Source organism: Camelus ferus, chromosome 31, assembly GCF_009834535.1.
Source record: "Camelus ferus isolate YT-003-E chromosome 31, BCGSAC_Cfer_1.0, whole genome shotgun sequence".
Lineage (NCBI taxonomy): Eukaryota > Metazoa > Chordata > Mammalia > Artiodactyla > Camelidae > Camelus > Camelus ferus.
In genome coordinates, this window is record NC_045726.1 from 10,109,569 (window position 1) to 10,129,589 (window position 20,021).

General features: G+C 47.4%; 1 protein-coding gene across 6 annotated transcripts in view; it reads left to right on the forward strand.

The window, feature by feature from the left end:
* NUGGC (nuclear GTPase, germinal center associated) overlaps nucleotides 1–19,725 on the forward strand; it is a 43,730-nt gene extending 24,005 nt beyond the window's left edge. For 4 of the 6 annotated variants that reach the window (XM_032470823.1, XM_032470822.1, XM_032470820.1 and 1 more), the window contains 13 exons: nucleotides 618–827; nucleotides 3,914–4,089; nucleotides 5,501–5,519; nucleotides 5,804–5,893; nucleotides 8,437–8,542; nucleotides 9,755–9,888; nucleotides 13,573–13,737; nucleotides 14,469–14,626; nucleotides 16,129–16,273; nucleotides 17,449–17,557; nucleotides 18,248–18,384; nucleotides 18,698–18,788; nucleotides 19,461–19,725. In XM_032470823.1, the coding sequence (XP_032326714.1) occupies nucleotides 618–827; nucleotides 3,914–4,089; nucleotides 5,501–5,519; nucleotides 5,804–5,893; nucleotides 8,437–8,542; nucleotides 9,755–9,888; nucleotides 13,573–13,737; nucleotides 14,469–14,626; nucleotides 16,129–16,273; nucleotides 17,449–17,557; nucleotides 18,248–18,384; nucleotides 18,698–18,788; nucleotides 19,461–19,609 (1,689 nt within the window). In that variant the 3' untranslated portion in view covers nucleotides 19,610–19,725. Of the gene's footprint in view, nucleotides 1–617; nucleotides 828–3,913; nucleotides 4,090–5,500; nucleotides 5,520–5,803; nucleotides 5,894–8,436; nucleotides 8,543–9,754; nucleotides 9,889–13,572; nucleotides 13,738–14,468; nucleotides 14,627–16,128; nucleotides 16,274–17,448; nucleotides 17,558–18,247; nucleotides 18,385–18,697; nucleotides 18,789–19,460 lie in introns of those variants that run through there. The other 2 variants (XM_032470824.1, XR_004316329.1) reach the window with 2 other exon arrangements.
* The last annotated feature ends 296 nt before the right edge of the window (nucleotides 19,726–20,021 follow it).

Sequence of the window (20,021 nt, forward strand, 5' to 3'; positions counted from 1 at the left end):
GAATGTGTCCTTATCCCAAGACATGTTTACGGAAAAGCAATAGTCTGAGAATGATTCCCCATCTCACCCACCACCATTGAAACATCCTGAAAATGCCTCCGTCAATACATGTTTTATATTTGGAAGGTGCGTTTTAAAAACCTTTTAAAAGATCAGCTTCAGACCAGTTTTCAATTTGGAAAATATGGTCCCCGTCTCTATCAATTTTCCATAGGCAGGGCTTTCTGGTAATGAAAATGTTCATATTAGCCATGTGGGAAGAATCCTGTCTCTCTTAAGTTTGGGAAATTGCATGATTGACATTAATTTTGAACTGAAATGGAATTCAGGAGCTAAAATCATCATCCAGTGAAGCTGTAACTTTCCCGAAGTCCCATTCTAACTGACTTTGTTTTCTTCATCTGTCACTGAAGGAGCTTGAAATTCCGGATCTCCAGCGTCCTTTCTGGTTCTGAGTCTAGACTCTTGCAGACTGGATCACGGGCCTCCTGGTGCCCGTTGCCCAGCGCTGCTTCTTGCATCACTCAATGTGCCTTTGACGACCCTGAATCACAGCCAGTCCAGGGTGGAAGGCTGGGAGGATGTCTCGTGTGTGTGACCTTGACCTTCTTCTCCAGGCGGGGGAGCTGTCTGTCAAGCTGGACCCCTACATCCGGACTCAGAGGAGAGGCTGGGATGGAGAATCAGCTGAGACACACATCTGGCCCCTGATCAAACTTGTGGAAGTGACTCTTCCCAAATCAGAGCTGATCCCAGAAGGGGTTGTGCTGGTGGACATTCCAGGCACAGGCGACTTCAACAGCAAGAGGGATGAGATGTGGAAGAAGGTGATTCTCTTTCCTTTGGCTTCATTCCCTCTCCCCTCAGTGCTAACACTCTTTCTAAAGCAACAAAGAATGCTCTGCTTTCAGTTTAAGGGATTCTATGAGCTCATTGGGGTTGAATTCTTCTACTTTTCTGCACTCTCAGCCTCAGAACAATGGCAGGATATGGGTGGCCAGGGACAACGGAGATGAGGGGGGGAATCAGGAGATAGACCTGGTAGCTGGAGCAAGCATATGTGACATCTGAGAAGGACCAGCCTGAGGGTGAGCAGAGGCAACAAGAACGGGGGTCGGGGGGAGGCCAAGATTTGGGTACAAAGCAGAGAAGCCAAGGAACCAGCAGCTGCCGAACAAGTCACTGCGGGACCACGGATTCTCTGTTCTAGGGAGACTTTACATTGAGCAGATTTGTGCTAAATGAATGACTGCAGGCTGGGGAAGCTCTGTGACTGTGGTTTTCAGTAAAGATCAGGATGGCAGCTTACAGATAATCAGCCTATGCCCTGATTTTATGGACAAGGAAATGAAGGCTCAGAGACAGGAAGTAATTTACCCAAGACCACACAGCTACTGAGCGGCAGAACTTGAACCAGAGAGCAGGTTCCTGCTTCCCAGGGAGGCTCTGTCTCTCCCCCCTGAGGATGTCTCACCTCCTAAGTTCTTGCAGTCGGGGGCTGCCCAGCATCCTTCTCCGCGGTGGTCTGCTCAGGCCTGGCCAGGACAGCCCTTGTTTCTGCAGGATCTCAGCCCTTGGAGTAGCATCGCCAGCCCCCGCTAGTTCCAGGCCAGGCCCAGGGAATGACAGCATGGGACCAGCCTCTCACAGGTTGGAGCCAGGGTTGCTGCCAGTTCAGATACAGTGGGCAGCTTATCAAAGGCCACTTAGAACAGAGGAGCCAGCAGATCTGACTCAGAACACTGGCTCTGAGGAGGTCGGGCTGAAGCAAAGCGATGGTTCCCAGCCTGCTCCGTTTGGCCTCAGCTCCCCTGCATTCTTGTGGTTTTGTGATATCCTCTCACAAGAAGTCACTAAAGACTCCCCTCTTTCCAGGGAGCACAGAACACAGTGCCCCTCCCCCATCCTTCCAGTTTTAGTTTAGGTACCTTCCCTAAACTAAAACCATTCGGAATGCAGACATCCCTCTGCTGCCGCCTAGAAGTCCTGAGACTTCAGGCACGTCACCCGACCTCTCGGAGGCCCTTTCTCATTGCGGGGGTGGCAGGGGACCACCCCCCTCGCTCCTAAGTCCAGGGGCTCTTGTCTCAGAGATGGGCTTAGTGTGTTTTCTGCGACTCTCACGTTACCAAATCCTGGTGGTCAGGAGCTTTGTGTAGGGCCTGAAACTTAACCACCGCAGCCTTTATGATTGCCATTCTCTTCTCTGGTTAATAAGCATTTATGAAGCACCTGTAGTTTACCAGGGCCACGGGGAATATAAAGGAGAAAGAGGCCCCACCCTAGAGGAGGAGCTGGCCGCCTGGAAACCTACCTCCTTCCGAACCCAACTGAAGAGCCTGAAGCTTCCTTATATTGGCTATAAGTTGGGAAGAGGGAGGGAGTGATTGGTTTAATTTTCCTGCCTGAATTTGGGTCCATCCTCAAAAGAGGAGGTTGAGGACCCATAGTTGTGTGGCCTTAAGTGGGTCCTTTGCCCCTGGTGGCCTATTATGTACTTTTTCTAGAAAATAATGAAGTTTGTTTGACTCTAGAGCTGGATGCTTTCAAAAGCATGATCCATAAAACCCAGAGATTCCTGGGCAGAGGGTGGGGGGCGCACAGCAAACTCTCCAGCCCCAATTCAACTAAAGCGGTTCTGGTTTTAAAAATCGAGTTTGGCAGTTGGATTCTTTCTTTCATTTGAAAAAGGCTCCACTGCTACAAATAAGTTAGGAACCTCCTGCTCTAGGCCCAGGTTTATCAGCCTCAGCACTTTTGACATGTTGGGGCCAGACAATTCTTTGTTGTAGGGGCCGTCCTGGGCATTGCAGGGTGTTGAACCCCATCCGTGGCCTCTAATGACTAGTGCCTCCTTAAGTCAAAACAATTTAAAATGTCTCCAGACATTGCCAAGTGTCCTCTGGCATACAAAATCGCCACTAGTTAAGAACCGTGGATCTAAAGCAAATAATGATTTAATTGGCAACTTGCAAACGTGTCACCACTTTTACATACAAAGTGCTATTCTGAGGAATCATTAATAAACTCAGTCCTGGAGTTTGACCAGCTTTTCCCTTACACGGAGAGAAGAGACGAATGAAACAGTGCAGTAAGGGAAATGTCACAAGGCAACCCATGATTTCTTGTCACATGAAAGTTGCATATTTGATTAAGCAATATGTGTGCTGTCAGTCATTAAGTGGTCATTTCGGGTTCACTGGCCTTTGCAACTCGAATCAGACGGTTTCTGGCTCCCTGCTGCCACCTGGTGGTAGTATCGTGAATATGCAGGGGCAGTCAGACCTCAAAATGATGTCCAGGGGTGATAGCTTTGACCAGCGCTAGTCCTGGAAAAACAATAGTTTTCCATAGATGACAGCTGGGGTAAATCAAGCCAGTGATAGATCGAGGATTAGAGGTCTGATTTCTTGAGTTCTATCAATCACTAATGCCACAAATATCTATGAAGCCTCTAGGACGGGCCAAGCACTGTGCTTGAAATGATGTGGATTCCAAATCGAAAGGTGCCGCCCCTTCCCATCAGGTCCTCACAATCTAGGGGGAAGAAGGTGCAGAGTGCCGGCCCCGTACAATAGCTCTGTCTGAGAAGTATTAGGGCAGGTGAGTCCAGGTGCTGGAGGGTGCAGAGGAGTGGCCAACTCATCCTCAGGTGGCCCTTGGCAGACTCGAGGGGCAAATGGAGTTCAAACAGAGGTTGTGGCAAGTACAAAAGCCTCAAGAGAGAAATGAGCAAGTTCCGTCCGAGAAACTGTGGGACGCTCGCATAGCTGCTGCGTGGAGAGTGCGGTGGGGAGTGGTGAGAGAGACGGGGCAGACCTGGAGGATGTACCTGATTCGTTACGGAAGCCCGTCCTCTAAAACCAAGGCACCATTTATACTCTTAAACATACCGTGGTTTCATCTTTCACAGACTATCGATAAATGCTCAGTAATCTGGGTGATTAGTGACATTGAGAGAGTTTCTGGAGGGAGAGCACATGAAGACCTTCTGAATGAGAGCATCAAAGCCTGCCAAAGGGGGTTCTGCAGGGACGTGGCCCTGGTGGTCACCAAGACCGACAAGCTCCACCTGCCGGAATACCTAAGGTACCGCGCTGGGCTTGCAGGGATGTGGGCTTTGCTCCCGGGTCCCCACCACCGTAGCTTTGACAGAGCTTTGACCCCTGGGGATTGTGGACCTAGGCAAGTGACTCTTGGGGAGGAAAGAGAAGTCAGGATGACTTCCTGGGACACCAAGACACTTGGGCGGATTGTCTTGGGAATATTCCAGAGTGGCTGCTTAAGGCCTCACAGGCTGTGCTCTGCACAGCTCAGGGGATGCCACTCACACATCTGAGATGCAAAGAGCGGCTCCTGGCTTTGGACCGCGTGATGGAGCTGCCCACCCCCACCGATGCTGAAAGGGCAGGCGCCCACAGTCAGCAGGCGCTCCTGTGACACTGTCTGGCCCCGTGAAGCTTTGAAGTGTCAGATTCTGTTTCCGATTTGTCTGCTCCTGAGATTTTAAACCCATTTGGAGCAAGGTTCTCAAAGTTTTAGAACTTTGGCCAAAAGTAAACGCATTCTTACGGAGATACACTCTAACCAAAAATAATGAAAGGTAAACATTTCAGAGTTCAACAGATGTTAATACATGCTGATTTTCCATGCAGATCTCTGTTTCCCCTATAACTAGGAAGACTGTAACTTATCTTCTATACTGGGACATCCTGAAAGTGAAAGGGGGTGTTACTAACCTTTACAGAGGATCAGCAGCTATAAACTGGTCTGTCCTGGGTACACGGGACGTGTGGTCATGGAATGTGTCCTGGTTGGTGCTTCTCTGCTCTACCAAGAGTGTCTTCACCTGCCACCTCTGCCGTGTCCTTCCCTCCTCCCCCACTGAAACATGAGTCTGCTGGCTCCAGGAGTTCACTTAGCAGAGAAAACCTCGATGAAGAAGTAGCCTAAGGCCTCCCCCCAACTTCTTGCTTTCATGGTCTAGGTTGGAATTTCAGCTTCATTTTTTGCCCCTCTGTGAGTCCGTTCACCCCAACCTCTACTGCAGAATAGCATCTCAAGCTCTCCCTTTCCAGTGCCAGCTCTAAAAGTGAACATAATTCAGTCGAATTTATTAAACGTTTCTTGAACCCTGTGGTAGGGGCAGCAGGTTCCGAGAGGCACGTCGCCTAGTCCTTGAGGTTGCTATCTTAAAAGAGGGTGAAAGGTGATATGGAAAAGAAAAGCAAAGTGCTGTGGGACCCAGACAGCGAGGGCTGCATTTTGACTGGGCCAGGGGGTGACATCCCAGAAAATCCCACCCATGACAAAATATTGAGAAATAAATTTTTTTTTTTTTGAATAGACACTGGAGGTTAGATCAGAGAGAGAGTATTGGGACTGAAGAAAGAGCTTAGGCAGAGGATTACAGGGATGGCACTGGAATGCTGCTTTCAGGGAAAGTCAAGACCCCTGTGACAGATCATGAGTAAAGTAATTGTTACATTTTTCATTTCAGGGAAAGAAAAGTGGGAAATGTAAGTATGAACTAGTTATTTTCACTTTAAATTGTTTTTAAAGCTCTATTGAGATGTAATTGATAGACCAAAAAAAATCGCACACATTTAGTGTAAATATCTTGATGAGTTTGGGCTACTTATTTTTAAATACTACTTTTTATGATTAATATTATATAATTCGAACACATGCACATTTGTCTGGGCCAAATGAAGATCTGCCCCCAAAATGTGCATCTTATCCCTTCATCACTCTTGATAACCCTGGACTCTTTGCTGTGTTTTTCTTTCTTTTCACAATCTAGCAAGCTATTCAAAGTCAGCGAGAGGCTGTTCTAGAAAGAAATACAGTGATAAAGCTACAGAGGAATAAAATGCTCAAGGAAAAACTAAAGGTGAGTTTACAAGTTCTTCTATTCATTTTTCTGCCTTTCAGCCGTCTCAGATTTTGAGAAACAGACGTGGGTTTGGTCTCGTGCGGTAGCAAGGGCAAAAGCTTTGGAGTAGACATTTTGGACTTCATCCTGTTGATGAATAAGTTTGTGACCTTAGGCAAATTACGGCCCCTCTCTGAGCCTCCATTTTCTCATCTGTCAAGTGGGGAGATAATAATATCTACCCCCTGTGACTGGTGGAAAGATTGAACGAGCATATGGTCTACTGAGAAACACGTGCATTTTTGAGGTGTGCTTGGCTAGAGAAATGCGTGGGGGCTGTGCGAACACAGGCCAAGGACGCCCCAGTCACCCTGGCAGGTGGGGAAGGCGGTGCTGAGGAGTTCAGGGAAAACTTCTCAGCCTCTTGAGCAGAATTTCAAAGAACCAGTAGTCTTCAGTGATGTGAAGCAGGGGAAAGGGCATTCGAGACAGAGGGAAGAGCCCGACTGAAAAAAATCTGCTCTGCTTGGTGAACTGTATGCAAGCAGTTTTGAATGAATGGCTCAGGAAAGGGCATATGCAGGCGTCTTGGGAGATCAGATCTGAGCTGTACTTTTCAAGCTTGAGTAACTGTTCTGTGGGAATTTGGGTGTTTCCTTAAAATTATTTTGATTATTCTGTCACAAAAAGAGGCACAAACATAAAACTCCTTCCTCTAATAGTCTGGGGCAGCTATAAAACTAAAACCAATTTGAAGATAAAATATAGACAAAACAACATAAGGGTTATATCACAGTCAGTATAATGTGAGAGATGGGATGGTTTGGCTGAAACTAAATCTTTTCGTTTGTTTTGGGGTTTTTTTGTGATTTCTTTTTTTTTTAAATTGAAGTATAGTTAGATTACAATGTTGTGTCAATTTCTGGTGTTCAGCATAATGTACATATACATATATATTTGTTTTCATAGGCTTTTTCATTATAGGTTTCTATGAGATATCCAATACATTTCCCTGTGCTACACAGAAGAAACTTGTATATTTATTTTATGTATAGTAGTATCTGCAAATATCAAACTCCCATGAAACTAAATCTTTAGTGCTGAGTTTAATAGTGAAAACATACAGCCTTACGTCTGGCTCTGTATTTAATTGCTTTCTCTATTTTGACTCCAATTCTATTGATGCGGAACGTATCTGTGGGACAGTGTGGAATTAAAAATTTCAACGCTTTTTGTTTCTAATTCAGAATAATCAGACGTCCGACTTAAGCCAAAGTCTTCTACCGAGCAATTCTTGAACGCTGGTTTTAATGAGGCAATAACTCAGTAAAGCTGTCCTTATTCTCTTTAATTGTTCTTGTTGGCAATAAAGAAATATGCATTTTATGAGTACCTAATTATGTTTCTGGAAGCGGAAACATAAAATACCTCAATACACAACTCACAGTTATATGTATTGCTAATAAATGTGGCCGATTGGTGTGTACAAGGTAGGGTCTCATCTGATTCTTAATTCCTTGACATTTAAGACCATCATTTGCTTCCATATTACTCTGCATTCAACAGTGTGTGATGACTCACAAATCACCCGGCAGAGAAACTTGCACTTAAAAATTTAAAAAAAATTTTTTTATTGAGGTAGAGTTGATTCACGATGTTGTATTAGTGTCAGGGGTACAACAAAGTGATTCAGTTATACATATATATATCTCTATGTGTGTGTATGTGTGTGTATGTGTGTGTGTGTATAACTAAATCACTTTGCTGTACACCTGACACTAACACAACAGAGGAGCAACAGAGTTATGTTCCTTTTTTCAAAATGGATCTTGGTATGTATATAGATATATATATTCTTTTTCAGATTCTTTTCCATTATATGTTATTACAAGATACAGTTCTCTATACAGTAGGACCTGTTGTTTATCTATTTTATATACAGTAGTGCGGATCTGTTAATCCCAAACTCTTGAAACTTGCACTTTTATAGGACCTCTGCCCAGTGTCGTGTTATGCTCTGCTAGTAAATGTTTTAAAAATCAGCTCTCTGTTAAAAAAAAAGGGGGGGGGGCCCAGTTGGTAGCATTTGCCGATTCCCATGGTGTAAATGCTCCCTTGCCAGTTTCAAGCTACCAGTGTGCTGCCACTGAAGGCAGAGTTGGGAGGAGCTGTGAGCGATGGACTCCTGGGAGCTGATACAGGGCTTCCTGCCCGTCACGGCCTTGGCCAGAGTTATGCTCCTTTTCCCAAAACGGATCTTGGTATGTTTCCTGCTCTGAATATTGAAATACCCCTTTGAATTATTTTCTTTACACATTTCCTTCTAGCATTGCTATTTCTAACTCCCAGGAGACTAGTTTCTATGCAGCAGCTTCCTGGTGACCTCTGACCTGGTGAGGTGCGGACCCTGGACACGGGGAATATTGCCTGTTCCTTATGGGGCTTGTGCAGGACTGACAGCGGATGGGCTTGAGTTTGCTGAAGGCTTTGGTGAGGCCTGAGCACTCTTGCCTTTGCTGCGATTGAGTTATTCTGTTCCCTGTGTGCCTCTCTCACTTTAGAGTAAACTCCCAGCTGACTTGAAGATTCTGGAAGCCTCAGAGCTGGTGTACACAGTCAGCGCCCAGGAGTACTGGCAGCAGGGTCTCCTCGCTGAGGAGGAAACTGGTAATGTACACACACACGTATATATGTATATATATTTCAATCTCAATCACTAAAATTCTCAAGATAAAGCTTCGCTCTCTGAATTTCCTGCTCTAGAACTTTCTGGGCTGAACTTTCCGCTTGCCACAGTTTCTATACCTATAAGCAAATATATGTGTGACTTCTCTCTGCATTGTTGTGGCACCAAGACCACAATTCCTTTCTCCTCCAGATCTTACCACGAATCGTCATTTAGCGTTTGCCTTGCAAGTCCTCACTCACCAGTGACGGGTGGTGGGAGTATTTACTGAGCATCTCCAGCATGCTTTGTCTTTGGGTGGGGGAGCTGGAAGACATGGCCCCTTTCTTCAGAGAACTTGCCATTTAGATGAGGAGCTAATACTAAGCCACGTGCAAAAAGCACAGTAAAAAAAAAAAAAAATAAGCCTTCGTGCAGTGGTGCTCTGATTACAACAGAAGTTCAAAGACTGGAGTGCTTGGGGAGAGCTGGGCGAGGAGGCAGGCTCTGAGCTTGACCTTGATCTGAGCTGCGAATGGCTTAAAATGTGCATGCATTTCCCTAGATGTGGATGCATGTGAAAGGAGGTTAAGGAGCAGAAGGTGGGAAAAGTCCCCAGAAGTGGAGGAACTGCTTAAACAAGGATATAAAAGAAATAGCACGGTGCACACAGCGCATAGCATAGAACAATTTCCACTTAGAGGAAAAAGAGGGGACAGGAGCACCACAGCTGTCATTCCCACCAGAGGGTCAGGACTAAGACACGTTTCTAATCTGGAATCGTGGTCATCAGAGCTCTTATCCCTTTCTACAGCCAGCGTGACCTATTTTGATATTAATGGTTATTTGATGTAGACAGAAAAATCTAGGGGGACCAGAAAACTGCTGAGACCCTAGAAAGGTGAGCCCCTTTGTTTCTACTACCCAGGTCAGTACCAATGAAAGGCGAGTGCCCAGTTTTTTAAACCAGCCTGCACGTTTCCACGTAGTTTGCTTTGTTTCCTACCACTAAATAAAATGAATCTTCATCACTGCTAATCTACTGTCCGTGGTTGCCCACCCTAGACTGGGGAAAGCAGAAACACTGACACCGCGCCCACAGGACCCCAGCTGTGGCTGATTCAGACTGCTGTCCTGATCGGCTAATTTTTCTAACTTCTATTTACTGCCAACTCTGGTCTCTTAAAATTGTTTGTGCTGCCTGTGAATTCCAGAAATCCCCAAGTTAAGAGAATATATCAGGAGAAGGCTCTTGGACAAGAAGAGGAGGATGGTGACCACATACGTCACGGAAGCCTTTGGCCTGTTGCTCCTTACAGACAGTTTCAACTGCGCGGAGAACCTGCAGGTAGGAGAGACCCCTGGGCTGTGTGTCCTCTGCCCCAGCCTGGGCAGAGCCTCCCTCTCACCATGTCAGAAGATTAACTTGCGAGAATTTTTCTTTTCCTATTCAAGGAAGACCCTAAGCTCAGAGGCTCTAAAGAGAACAAAAAGATAAATTGAGGGCTAAAGAGTTGTAACATTTCTTCTGTCTGTGGATTTCCTACTTGGCCTGGCGCTGTCAGAATCTCAAACTCAGAGCAGCATAGTTAGATCATGTGAGAGGAACGAAACTAGGAGGCCTTTTCGGCGTAGAGTTAGATATTATCTTCACAGTCTAGAATGCAGGTCTTCTGCATAACCAGTTATAAATGACTTTCTTCATAGTAGTGGACAAATTTATCTTTTGGATGGATGAATTTTTTTTTTTTTACCCTAAGATAAGAGGGATAAACTGCTAAATTAGAGGTTTGACGGAGCTTTGGAGAAAAATGTGTTACTGGAATCAGTCACCAACTGCATTGCTTCCTTGTGAGGGACTGAATATACAAACAGACAATCATAGATAAAAACAGAACTCTGACCCACAGCCTGCAGCAATCTGCCCAGAAAACCAGCTTCTTATCTACAATGAACAGCTCCAGCAGCCAGCCAACCCTCAGTTGGACTTGCAGGAAGTCAGACTGCAATCTCTACTAACTAGCTGAGAAGCTAAACAGCAACTTCTGTAACCATCAGCCCCAAATGGCCAGACCTTGGTTAATGGCTGGCAGCTTCCCTCATCTTTATCCCTGCTTCCAGCCGAGGACCAACCAAAGAAAGACAAGTAGGCACCCTCATGGGTCACATGGGATCCCCACTTCGAGGTGGACACCCATAGCATACCCCCGCCGGTGGCCTCTGATCAGGACATCCCAGAAGCCTTCCTACCCCTCTGCCTGCTTTTGAGCACCTACCAAATGCAAGCTGACCCCCCTGCTATGTAGCAAGCTCAGAAAATGAATAGCCTTTGGGTGTTGTCATTCGGTTGGTGTTTCTTTATTTCCTCACTTGTCATCACCTATCAGATTTGCACAGCCAAACTGTCTGACTTCTTGTTATGCAGAATAGAGAAGGGGCAGAAAAAGTGGACCAGTAGGGCTGGCCCTGAGAATGTGGGACAGGGAGCCTGGGAGGGCCCTGGGAGTGGCAAGCAGAGACAGATGGTGGAGACTGACTTTGGTGTGAAAAGAAGCCATGCCAGCTGTTGATGGTCCATGCAGCATCGGTCAAATGCCCACATTTTAGAAATTCTATATAAAAGTGACAGACAGAGCAAGAATTACTATCTTTTTAATTGTATTTCTTCTTCCTTGTTTTGGTCTAGTTCTGTGAGAAAAAAAAAAACATCCTGGAATCAGAAATTTTCTCATTTGACTTTTGTCCTTTGAAATACTAGCGAAGGGCTTGACATTCTAACTTCCCAAAAGAATTCTTCGGGGTGAATGTGGCCTCTCTGCCCAGCCAAAGATTGCTTTTGGAAGTGCGGATGGAAAACGAATCAGATGTGACGCTGTGTGTGGTTGGTTTCCTTTCAAAACAGCAGGACAAAGCGTTTTGCCGTTAAACTTGGAGTGTGACGTGGAGGTGCAGAACTTGGAGGGGCTCAGTCTCTCCCTGAAGCCAGACTCCGGGCGACAGAAGACACGGGGGCGGGGCTGGCTGGCACCTCTGTGATAGCCTTTTAGAGGGAGTTGCCAGGCCGCTTTCCTCCAAATTCTTTGGCCTCAGATATTGGTCTCAGTCTTAGTTCTTTGATGGAAAGTTGGAAGGCAAGAGTTTTGTCAGTTCCTTTGCATGCTAGGGGAAAAAAAGGATCGAACCTAAAAATGTACGTGATGGATCAGTTTTTAAGATTGTGACTCAAACCAAAAAATGTAGAGTTCAGATAGTTAGTGGTTTTAAATGAACAGGGATCTGGTCTTTATTTTTGAGAATCAGCGGGAAGCTGATTAGGACAATCTCAGTGTCGAAGGAGTCGGAGCCAGCCTGTCCCCCTCTTCCTGCTCTGTCATTCCCAGCTCTTCCCCCTTATCATTCTTTTGCTTCTTCAACAAAGATTTGTTGAGGGTTTCTTTTTGTGACTTCTTATTTTATTTTATTTTATTTTATATTTTGGGGATGGCGGTAATTAGGTTTGATTTATTTATATATACTGAGCTATACCTCCAACCCTTATTTCATTTTGATCACCAGTGACCTCAAAAGAATGCAGAGGGCACTCTGGGGAAAAAAAAAAAAAGCACAGCTTATAGAATTCTAATGAGTGAAAACCCTGAAGCTCCCCAGCGGTGGCCTGAAGCGGAATGGTTTCCATCAATTCTGAAACTCGTCTATCCTGAGACACATAGGCAGTGGGCGTTAGAGGCCGTTTTCAGGACCAGTCAGTCCATTCACTTACTCCACAGAAGGTGTGCTTGAGATCTAGAGATGCTAACTCACCTCTGGAAGGTGACACCTCAATTCAAGAGCTATTTTTGGCATCAAATTTGAAGCAGAATTTAAAAGCCTGCGTTACCCAGCAGTTTCTCTCTGTCCCTCACTCGCTCCACAGATGTTTGTGGACTCCACTCTCTGTGCCTTGCCCCGGAATAAAGACACATGAAAAACACAGTCTGTCTCTCCCGCAAGTTCCCAGCCCCGGGGGCAGGAGACACGTGGCATGAGAGGGACCTGGCTCAGCAGGGATGTTCAAAATGCAACGGGAGCCCCAGCTGCGCCCGGGGAGGCAGGGAAGCAGCACATAGGAAGTGACCTTTGAGCTCTGTCTGGGAGGATGAGAAGGTGGGAATAGCATGTGCAGGGGACAGAGGGATGGCACGTTTGGGAAAGGGCAGCTAGTTCAGGGGCAGCTACGTGGGAGGACATTTGGGCAAACAGAAGGCTGGAGGTGCTGGAGAAGTGGCTGAGTTCTGGCCGCAAAGCACCTGAAGGTCTGAGCTAAGGAGTGTGGCTTCCCTCCGCTGTAGTCAGATGCTGTGTGGCCCCTAGGTTCTCACACAGGGGACAGACACTACAGAGATCCCAGTTTGGAACCTAGTGGTCAAGGGGTAGGGTAGTGACCCTGGCGGTCACTCCCTTGTATTATCTGAGTCAAGATTTTCTCCCCTGACTAGACTATTCTCCTTTGATATAGGAACCAAGCCTTGATTTTTGTAGTCCTGTAGCTTTTTTATTTATTCAAAGTGTGGTCCGGGCCCAGAAGCCCAGTATTACATGGGGTTTGCTAGAAACATAGAATCTCAGGCCCTTGGGTCTGAACCGACTCTCCTGGTGATTTCTATGCACAATTGAAGTTTGAGAAACGCTCTCCTCGAAAACTGCTTTGTGCCCAAAATTTCACTAAATATTTGTCGACTCAGATGTCATTGGGGAAAAAAAATGTTTCAATAGCAATTGGATTTTAAAAAAAATGTACACTTCCGAATAGCCTAATGGATTGTACCCCTAAAATAAGCTGCAGGAGTCATATTTTTGTTCCATTCTCCAATCCCACAAAGCTTAAGAGGACTGTGTGCTGCGGGACCTTATTGGGGTGACAGGGAGGGGTCCACTGTGGGTGATTAGCTCGAGCCAAATCTTGTCTTGGTGACAGGCTGGAAGGAAACAGATGAAGGAGAAGGGGCCTTTCGGGAGGGGGTGGCCTCATGCTCCCCGTGGTCCTCGTCCTTAGAATGAATACTCGCACGTGAGTGTCCTGCGGAGGTTTGTGGAAGAGAAGATACAGCTGCTGGAGAGGAGCATCGACCGGTGCTTTGCCCACATAGAGCGGCCTCTGCAGGAGGGGGTCCGGGACGCCAGAACTGCCTACCGACGGCTCCTCGGGGCGTGCCTGGTGGTGAGTGATCTGCCTGATCCCCCGTCACTTTCTTCACTACCCCATTGCTTTTCAAATAGAATTTATTTAGTTATTTTTTAATGGAGGTACTGGGGGTTGTTCATCTACAATGTTACCTTATTTATTTACTTATTATTTTAAGATTTTGTCATGGGGGGAATTAGGCTTACTTATTTTTTAGTGGAGGGACTGGGGATTGAACCCAGGACCTCATACATGCTAGGCATGCGCTCTGCCACTGAGCTATACCCTCCCCCCTCCCCCATGGCTTCTGAAGGAAGTAAAGAGCTAGGAGAGGTTAGGACAGAGTTAACACCCCCCATCTCTTCAGCAGTGACAGCATCTCTCCAGGCTGAGAACCACTGGCCCAGAGGAGGAGAGGGGCGGTCATTTCTGGAAGTTCTCCCATAACAGTGAAGGAACTTGCCCCTGGGAGCCCCAGCAAACCTTCCTCAACCAGCTGATGGTCTAGCGTAAAAGCCTAATGAGTAGAGAAGAGACAAAACACACAGCTGCATGGGAGTGAAGTGAGGGGAGGATGCTCCGGGAGCCCAGGGCGGGGGCGCCTGCCGACAGGTGTGACTGCCGCCCTCTTTGCATAGCTTCATCATGTTGTTCCCACTCTTCCTTGTGAGTCTTGGTAGTAGCGTTTGGCCAAGGGCAGTGCAATTCTGATCCTAGGACATTCTAGGCGATGCCCACTGACTCCGCTAACTTGTTTAATTATCCAGAGGAGTAAAGGGAACCAGGGTTTTCACCAGACTCTGAAAGCGGTTTGCCTGAAGAACGGAATCTATGCCTCCAGGACGCTCGCGAGAATAGATCTGAACGAAGCCATCACTCAGCCCATCTACGACCGGATTGATCCCGTTTTTGGAGGCATTTTCAGGTAAGGCATACTTCATCTTGCTCCTTTGTGAACAAACATGTGAAGAGCGTTGGGCCAGAGTCTTTAAGAATTTGTGCCCTGGATCAGGAAGCGCCAAGAGCAGCTTGCGACTTGATGAGGAAAACCTAGTCTTCGGTGAAACACAGCGACTCCTTGGTCCGGTTTGCTTAAAAATTTCCCACGGTACCTGCAGCGCAGATGGAGATGCTGCTTTCAGACTAATATTATGATTCTCATTATTTTTCAAACATCTCCTACGAGCAGCAGGGGATCAGTTTGCCTATGGATCTGAGCCTGGGACGGGATATTTTGTTTGGAGAGAGTGGAGTTAAGCAAACATACGGCTGTTGTAAACTTCCTCGAATGCAAAAAAGAAAAGTTGCTCGCGGTAACTCCTTTCCGCACTTGGCCCGCTCACGCATGGTGTGAGTTGGGGGGCGTGTACCTTCACAGTGCGCCCTCCTTCCTTTCTTCCGTGACCTCCCATGCTTTTCTCCATTAACAGAAACAGAATCTCTTAATCCCCAGCCGGTCCCCAGCCTCCCTCCTTCACCTCTGGCGTGTCACCTGATCCATCACCTGTCCCTGCTTGAACCTTTCTGCCTTTGCTTCATTCTCGCTCAGTGGCCCCTGCCCCCGCCCAGCCTTCATTTAAACTTGCTTGGGATCCTGTCATTCCACCTACGCCCGCTCACCCTGTTTGTGTGTCTGTAGGGTAAACTCCAGATTCCTTAGAATGGCCATCAAGACATCCCACCTGCCCCCAGCCAGCCTTTCCCACCTCTCCCCACCAGTGTCAGCCCCTGGCTTTAACCAGCCTGGAGGGTAGCAGAGAGCAGCTGAGGTGGACCAGAAACGGTGCTAAGCACTTTGCACACATTAGGTCATCACCGCTTCCTAACAACCCTCTGAAATGGCTTCTGTCTTTTTACAAGTGAACACGTCGCCGTTCAGGGGAATCATGCAGCTTTCTCAGTGTCACCAGCTCATAGGCAGAGAGCTTGGATGTCAGGCCTCTGCCCTCTCCTCTAATAACCTGCTGCTTCGTACTCCTGGGATGTTCTGAAACTTCGCTTACCATGTTGTTCCCATGGGGACGATTTCTCTTTCTTTTCACTTCCCTAAATCTTACCCATCTCTTAAGGTGTAGTTCAAGTCCCATCTTTTCAGTGGGAACACCTTGGGAACAGAAAGACTGAGTTTTAAGGTTAAACAGGTCAGTGTTCAAAGCCTGGCTCTGCGACTTACTAGCTCTGTGACCTTGAATACATCATCTCTGAACCTTGGTTTTCTCATCTATAAAATGGGCATCATTGTACTGACTTCACAGGTTTTTATGTGAAGGGCACAGCACTGTGCCTGGCACATTACAGGGATTTTATAACTGTTAGATCTTGTACCCCTTCTCTTAAAAATGAATAAAAGGATACCAGCTAGGTTCCTCTTTGTTTTAACCCCACAATAACCACCGCTGTCTCGACGTTTTACATTGCTTTCCTCAGTAGGTCTGGGAAGCCCACTGATGGTTTAGCTCTGATGCCTCATATAGATGCCTTTAAGCACTCTCTGCAGGAGAAAATGACAGAAATTGGGATAAGAAATGGCTGGAAATATGATAGCTACAAGAGGAGTTTCCTGATCCAGGAGGTAAGATGCTTATAAAGTGGACAGGGCGGTAGGGTCGGGCAGTGGCTTTCTTCCCACCAGGAGTTTGGAGGTAGCCTGTCTCTTGCGGCTTGTTCTGCTGAAGGGCCCAGGGTCTGGATGTGTCTCTGAGCAGGCGCTGTGAGGTACGGAATGTAGTGGGATGGAGGCGAGGGCAGCAGTCCTAAGTCTGCTGTGGACGTAGCAAACTTCGTGCCACCGAGAAGCAACCAGCAGTAAATGCTGAGCTTGTCAAGCAGGCTCCGTTCCCAGGAAGAATCTTCAAAGAACCCTTTGATGTATAAAAACGCGCATCCGCTTGTAACATTTTCACCAACCTCTTTCTCATTTTTGCCAATATCATGGAGTATTAGCCACAGCAGTGGCAAACATTTAGAGAAGTGTCATTTTTTTGCAGGTCATGTTTCAGTTCTGAGTACTGAACACTCTCACCCATCACTCATTTTTTCCTAGGCTGTCTTAGTCTGCTTGGGTTGCTGTAATGAAATACCACAAACTAGACAGCTTAAGAACAACAGAAATTTATTTCTCACTGTTCTGGGGGCTGGAAATACAAGATGAAGGCACAGGCAGATCTGGGGTCTAGTTGGGCCGACTTCCTGGCTCCCAGAGGGCCGTCCTTTTGCTGTGTGCCTACCTAGCAGAGGGGAAAGGAGCTCTCTAGGGCTCCTCTTCTGTAAGGGGAACAATCCCAGCACAGGTCTGTCTCCTCAAGACCTCATCACCTCCCAAAGGGCACACCTCCTAATGCCATCACACTGGGGCTTAAGATTTCAACATATTAATTTGGGGGGACACAGCTATTCAGTCCACAGCACAGGCTCAGCCCACTTGACACAATAACACGAGAGAAGCAGCCTGTGCCTCCCACCGCCCCCCTAAGGATGCTCTGGTCTAGCGCCTTGCATGTGCCCGTGTTCAACTCAGCTGATCGTTAACAAGATGCTGAGGTGCCAGGCACTGTGGGAAGCCCTTTGGGATACAAGGCTGCTTAAGACAAAGTTCCTGCCTATGAGAAGCTCACAGCCTAGTTGTGGAGATGACACAGCCAACCAATGTCAATGAGGCAAAAGAAACGGTGGCCACAGATGGAAACCCCCGACCTGCTCTGTTGAAGGAGTTGTCACCAGTGGCCTTTTGTTAATGTGGATTCTCAGATCAGTGCCATCCTGGGCGGCCTGGAGGGACACATCCTGAGAAAGAGGAGGAGGATCTATGAGTCTCTCACCACCTCTGTTCAGAGCGACCTGAAGCCCTGTTACGAAGGTGGGGGCCCCGGAAGGCGACATTTCTGCTTCCTCTGGGATCTGTCAGCTCCTTTGGCGTCCTTGTCTGCTGCTCCCTGCCCCGCCAAGTGCTTGTCCTAAGTCCCCGTAACACTCTTGGTCTGCAAATGAAAACCAAGTAATTGCGAGGATGTGGGGAGAGAGAAGTCACAAACCATTTTTAATCTGCGTGTTTCTGGTTCCTTCAGGTCATCCTTTATCTAGACACCTTGCTTGTCCTCTCCAGTCTGTGTCCCTGCCAATTAAACTATAAAATCCATGATCCAATCCTCATACTTAAGTATTTGTAAACTCATTTTCCAGCTCTTTCTTGTTTAGGTGGTTCCATTGGTTTTTCATTTTGGTTTTTTCCTGGGGCGGGCAGGGGAGTTTGGAATTTTAGAAGCATCTGCTTAATATACTCCTTAGATTTTCTAAGTGAAAATGATCTCAATATTGAGTTAGTTTTTTGGATCACGTTATTCTGTTTCCACTGTGTAGAAAACGGTGCCACATGTATGAGTACATTTAAGTGTGTGTATGTAGGTATGTATATGTGTGTGTGTGTGTGTGTGTGTGTGTGTGTGTGTATGTGTGTGTGTATAGTTTGTTTGCTTGTCTTTCTTTCTGATGCTGAAGATTTCTAAGCAGGTCCTTGTTGTGGTGTGACCGTGGCTCTCATTTTTGCCAGAGGCAGCTCAGATCACTGGCAAAAAAGCATGTGAAAGAATGAAAGACGTCATCAGAAGAGGGGTGGACCGGCAGGTGGCCGAGGGCATGTTCGAAAGGGCTCAGCAAAGGATGCAGCATCAGTTCCAGCAGCTGAAGGTATTCTGCCGCCAGGGTTTGCATTCCATCCCAAAGAGGCTCCTGGGGGAGCACGGGGAGCAGGTACAGAAGATGGAAGAAGTAGCTGTTGGTTCGGCACCAGGGGTACAGCCCTTGTGAGTCGTGAGAAGCAAGCAGGGAGATGCCGAGGCAGATGGGACCCTGAGAAATGTCCTGGTGACTCTGGTCAGCTACCCTTGGGCAGCCCCCATCCCTGCAGACTTTGGTGGGGGTGTTGGGTGGGATCCCTTTATAAGATTCCTCTCCAGTTGGGCCGTGCTGTCCTAACCCAATGCCCTGCTCTGTCATGTAGAACGGGATCACGGAGAAGGTGAAGGGCAGCATCGCCACCATGCTGACACTGGCCTCGTCCCAGGGGGACGGGCTCTACAAGGAGCTTGCAGGTAAACCCACGTGACCTCTGTGGGAGGGGCAGTGGCACAGGCCCTCCCCCCCACCGCGTGGCTGCTCTTTGCTGGGTGTAAAGAAATTAAGTTAGGAAGAGCGTCTAGAGCAAGGGATGGAGATGATGACAACAGTTACGACTGCCCCTGCCCCCATCCCTGCCTGGCTCCTTGGCTGAGCACCCGACCGAGACCATCACTGGGATGTCATCTGAATGCAGAACGTGGGCTGAAAACCTGAGATGCCAAAATGGAGCAAATGCACTTAGAACGATGCCTGCTGGGAGGAGAGGGGTCAGAGAAGGAGAGGGGTGCCCGGAGGGGACCTGGGGGAGCTTTGGGGTGGGGTGTGCTTTGTAACTCCTTCCACTGAGCACCTGTGAGGCCTTCGTAAAGACCCAGTGATTTCCCAGACCTTTTTAATGAGTAGGTTTGTGTTTATTCTGAGGGTGCCCCTTATGCTGAGATAAGCCTTAAGGTAAGAGTAGGAATGCCCAGTTTGACCAGGTTATTTATAAAACACATCCATTGGACTGATCTCCAAGCTCCATTCCCAATCTCAATTCCCAACCTCACATTCTGGGACCAGTGACCAGGTCAGAACAGGATACTCAGGGAGACTGTTTTCTGGGGACATTTCTGAGAAGGACCCTGAATCCCGCTCTTCCATAGATGTCAAAAGCGAATACAAGGAGATGGAGAAGCTGCACCGAAGCCTGCGGGAGGTTGCTGAGAATGCAGTGCTGCGGAGGGGCATGCAGGACTTCCTTCTGAGGATGTCCCCCAGCAAGGCTCCCCCACCAAGCAGATTTAATTCTTAGGATCGAGCACCAAAGGGATGGGATACAAACCTGGAGACAAACAATCAGATTTACTTCTGTTTTTAAAAACCTAATAAAGAGCAACTCCCAACTCTATTGGGACTTTATAGACAAGGCAGGGTGAGCCATGTGAATGAGAGGGATGGGGCAGGGCCAGGGGGGTTGCGTAAAAGCAGAGGAAATGACAAGGTAGGAGAAGGGGAGATGGGGACCAAAGAGAAATGTCCCCCCAGGGTATTTCCTTAGAGCTCCGTCGGTCCAGCACGTTTTGACCAAGTTTCTCTGGTTAAAACTCTATTCTCAAGGTTAATTTTAGAGCAATCTTCAGCGGGTGATGGGGGGGGGTGGGCAGGACTTGCATAGGTTTCTCAGAGATCAGAGCTGAGCAGAGGGGAAGGGAAAAGGGTTTCAT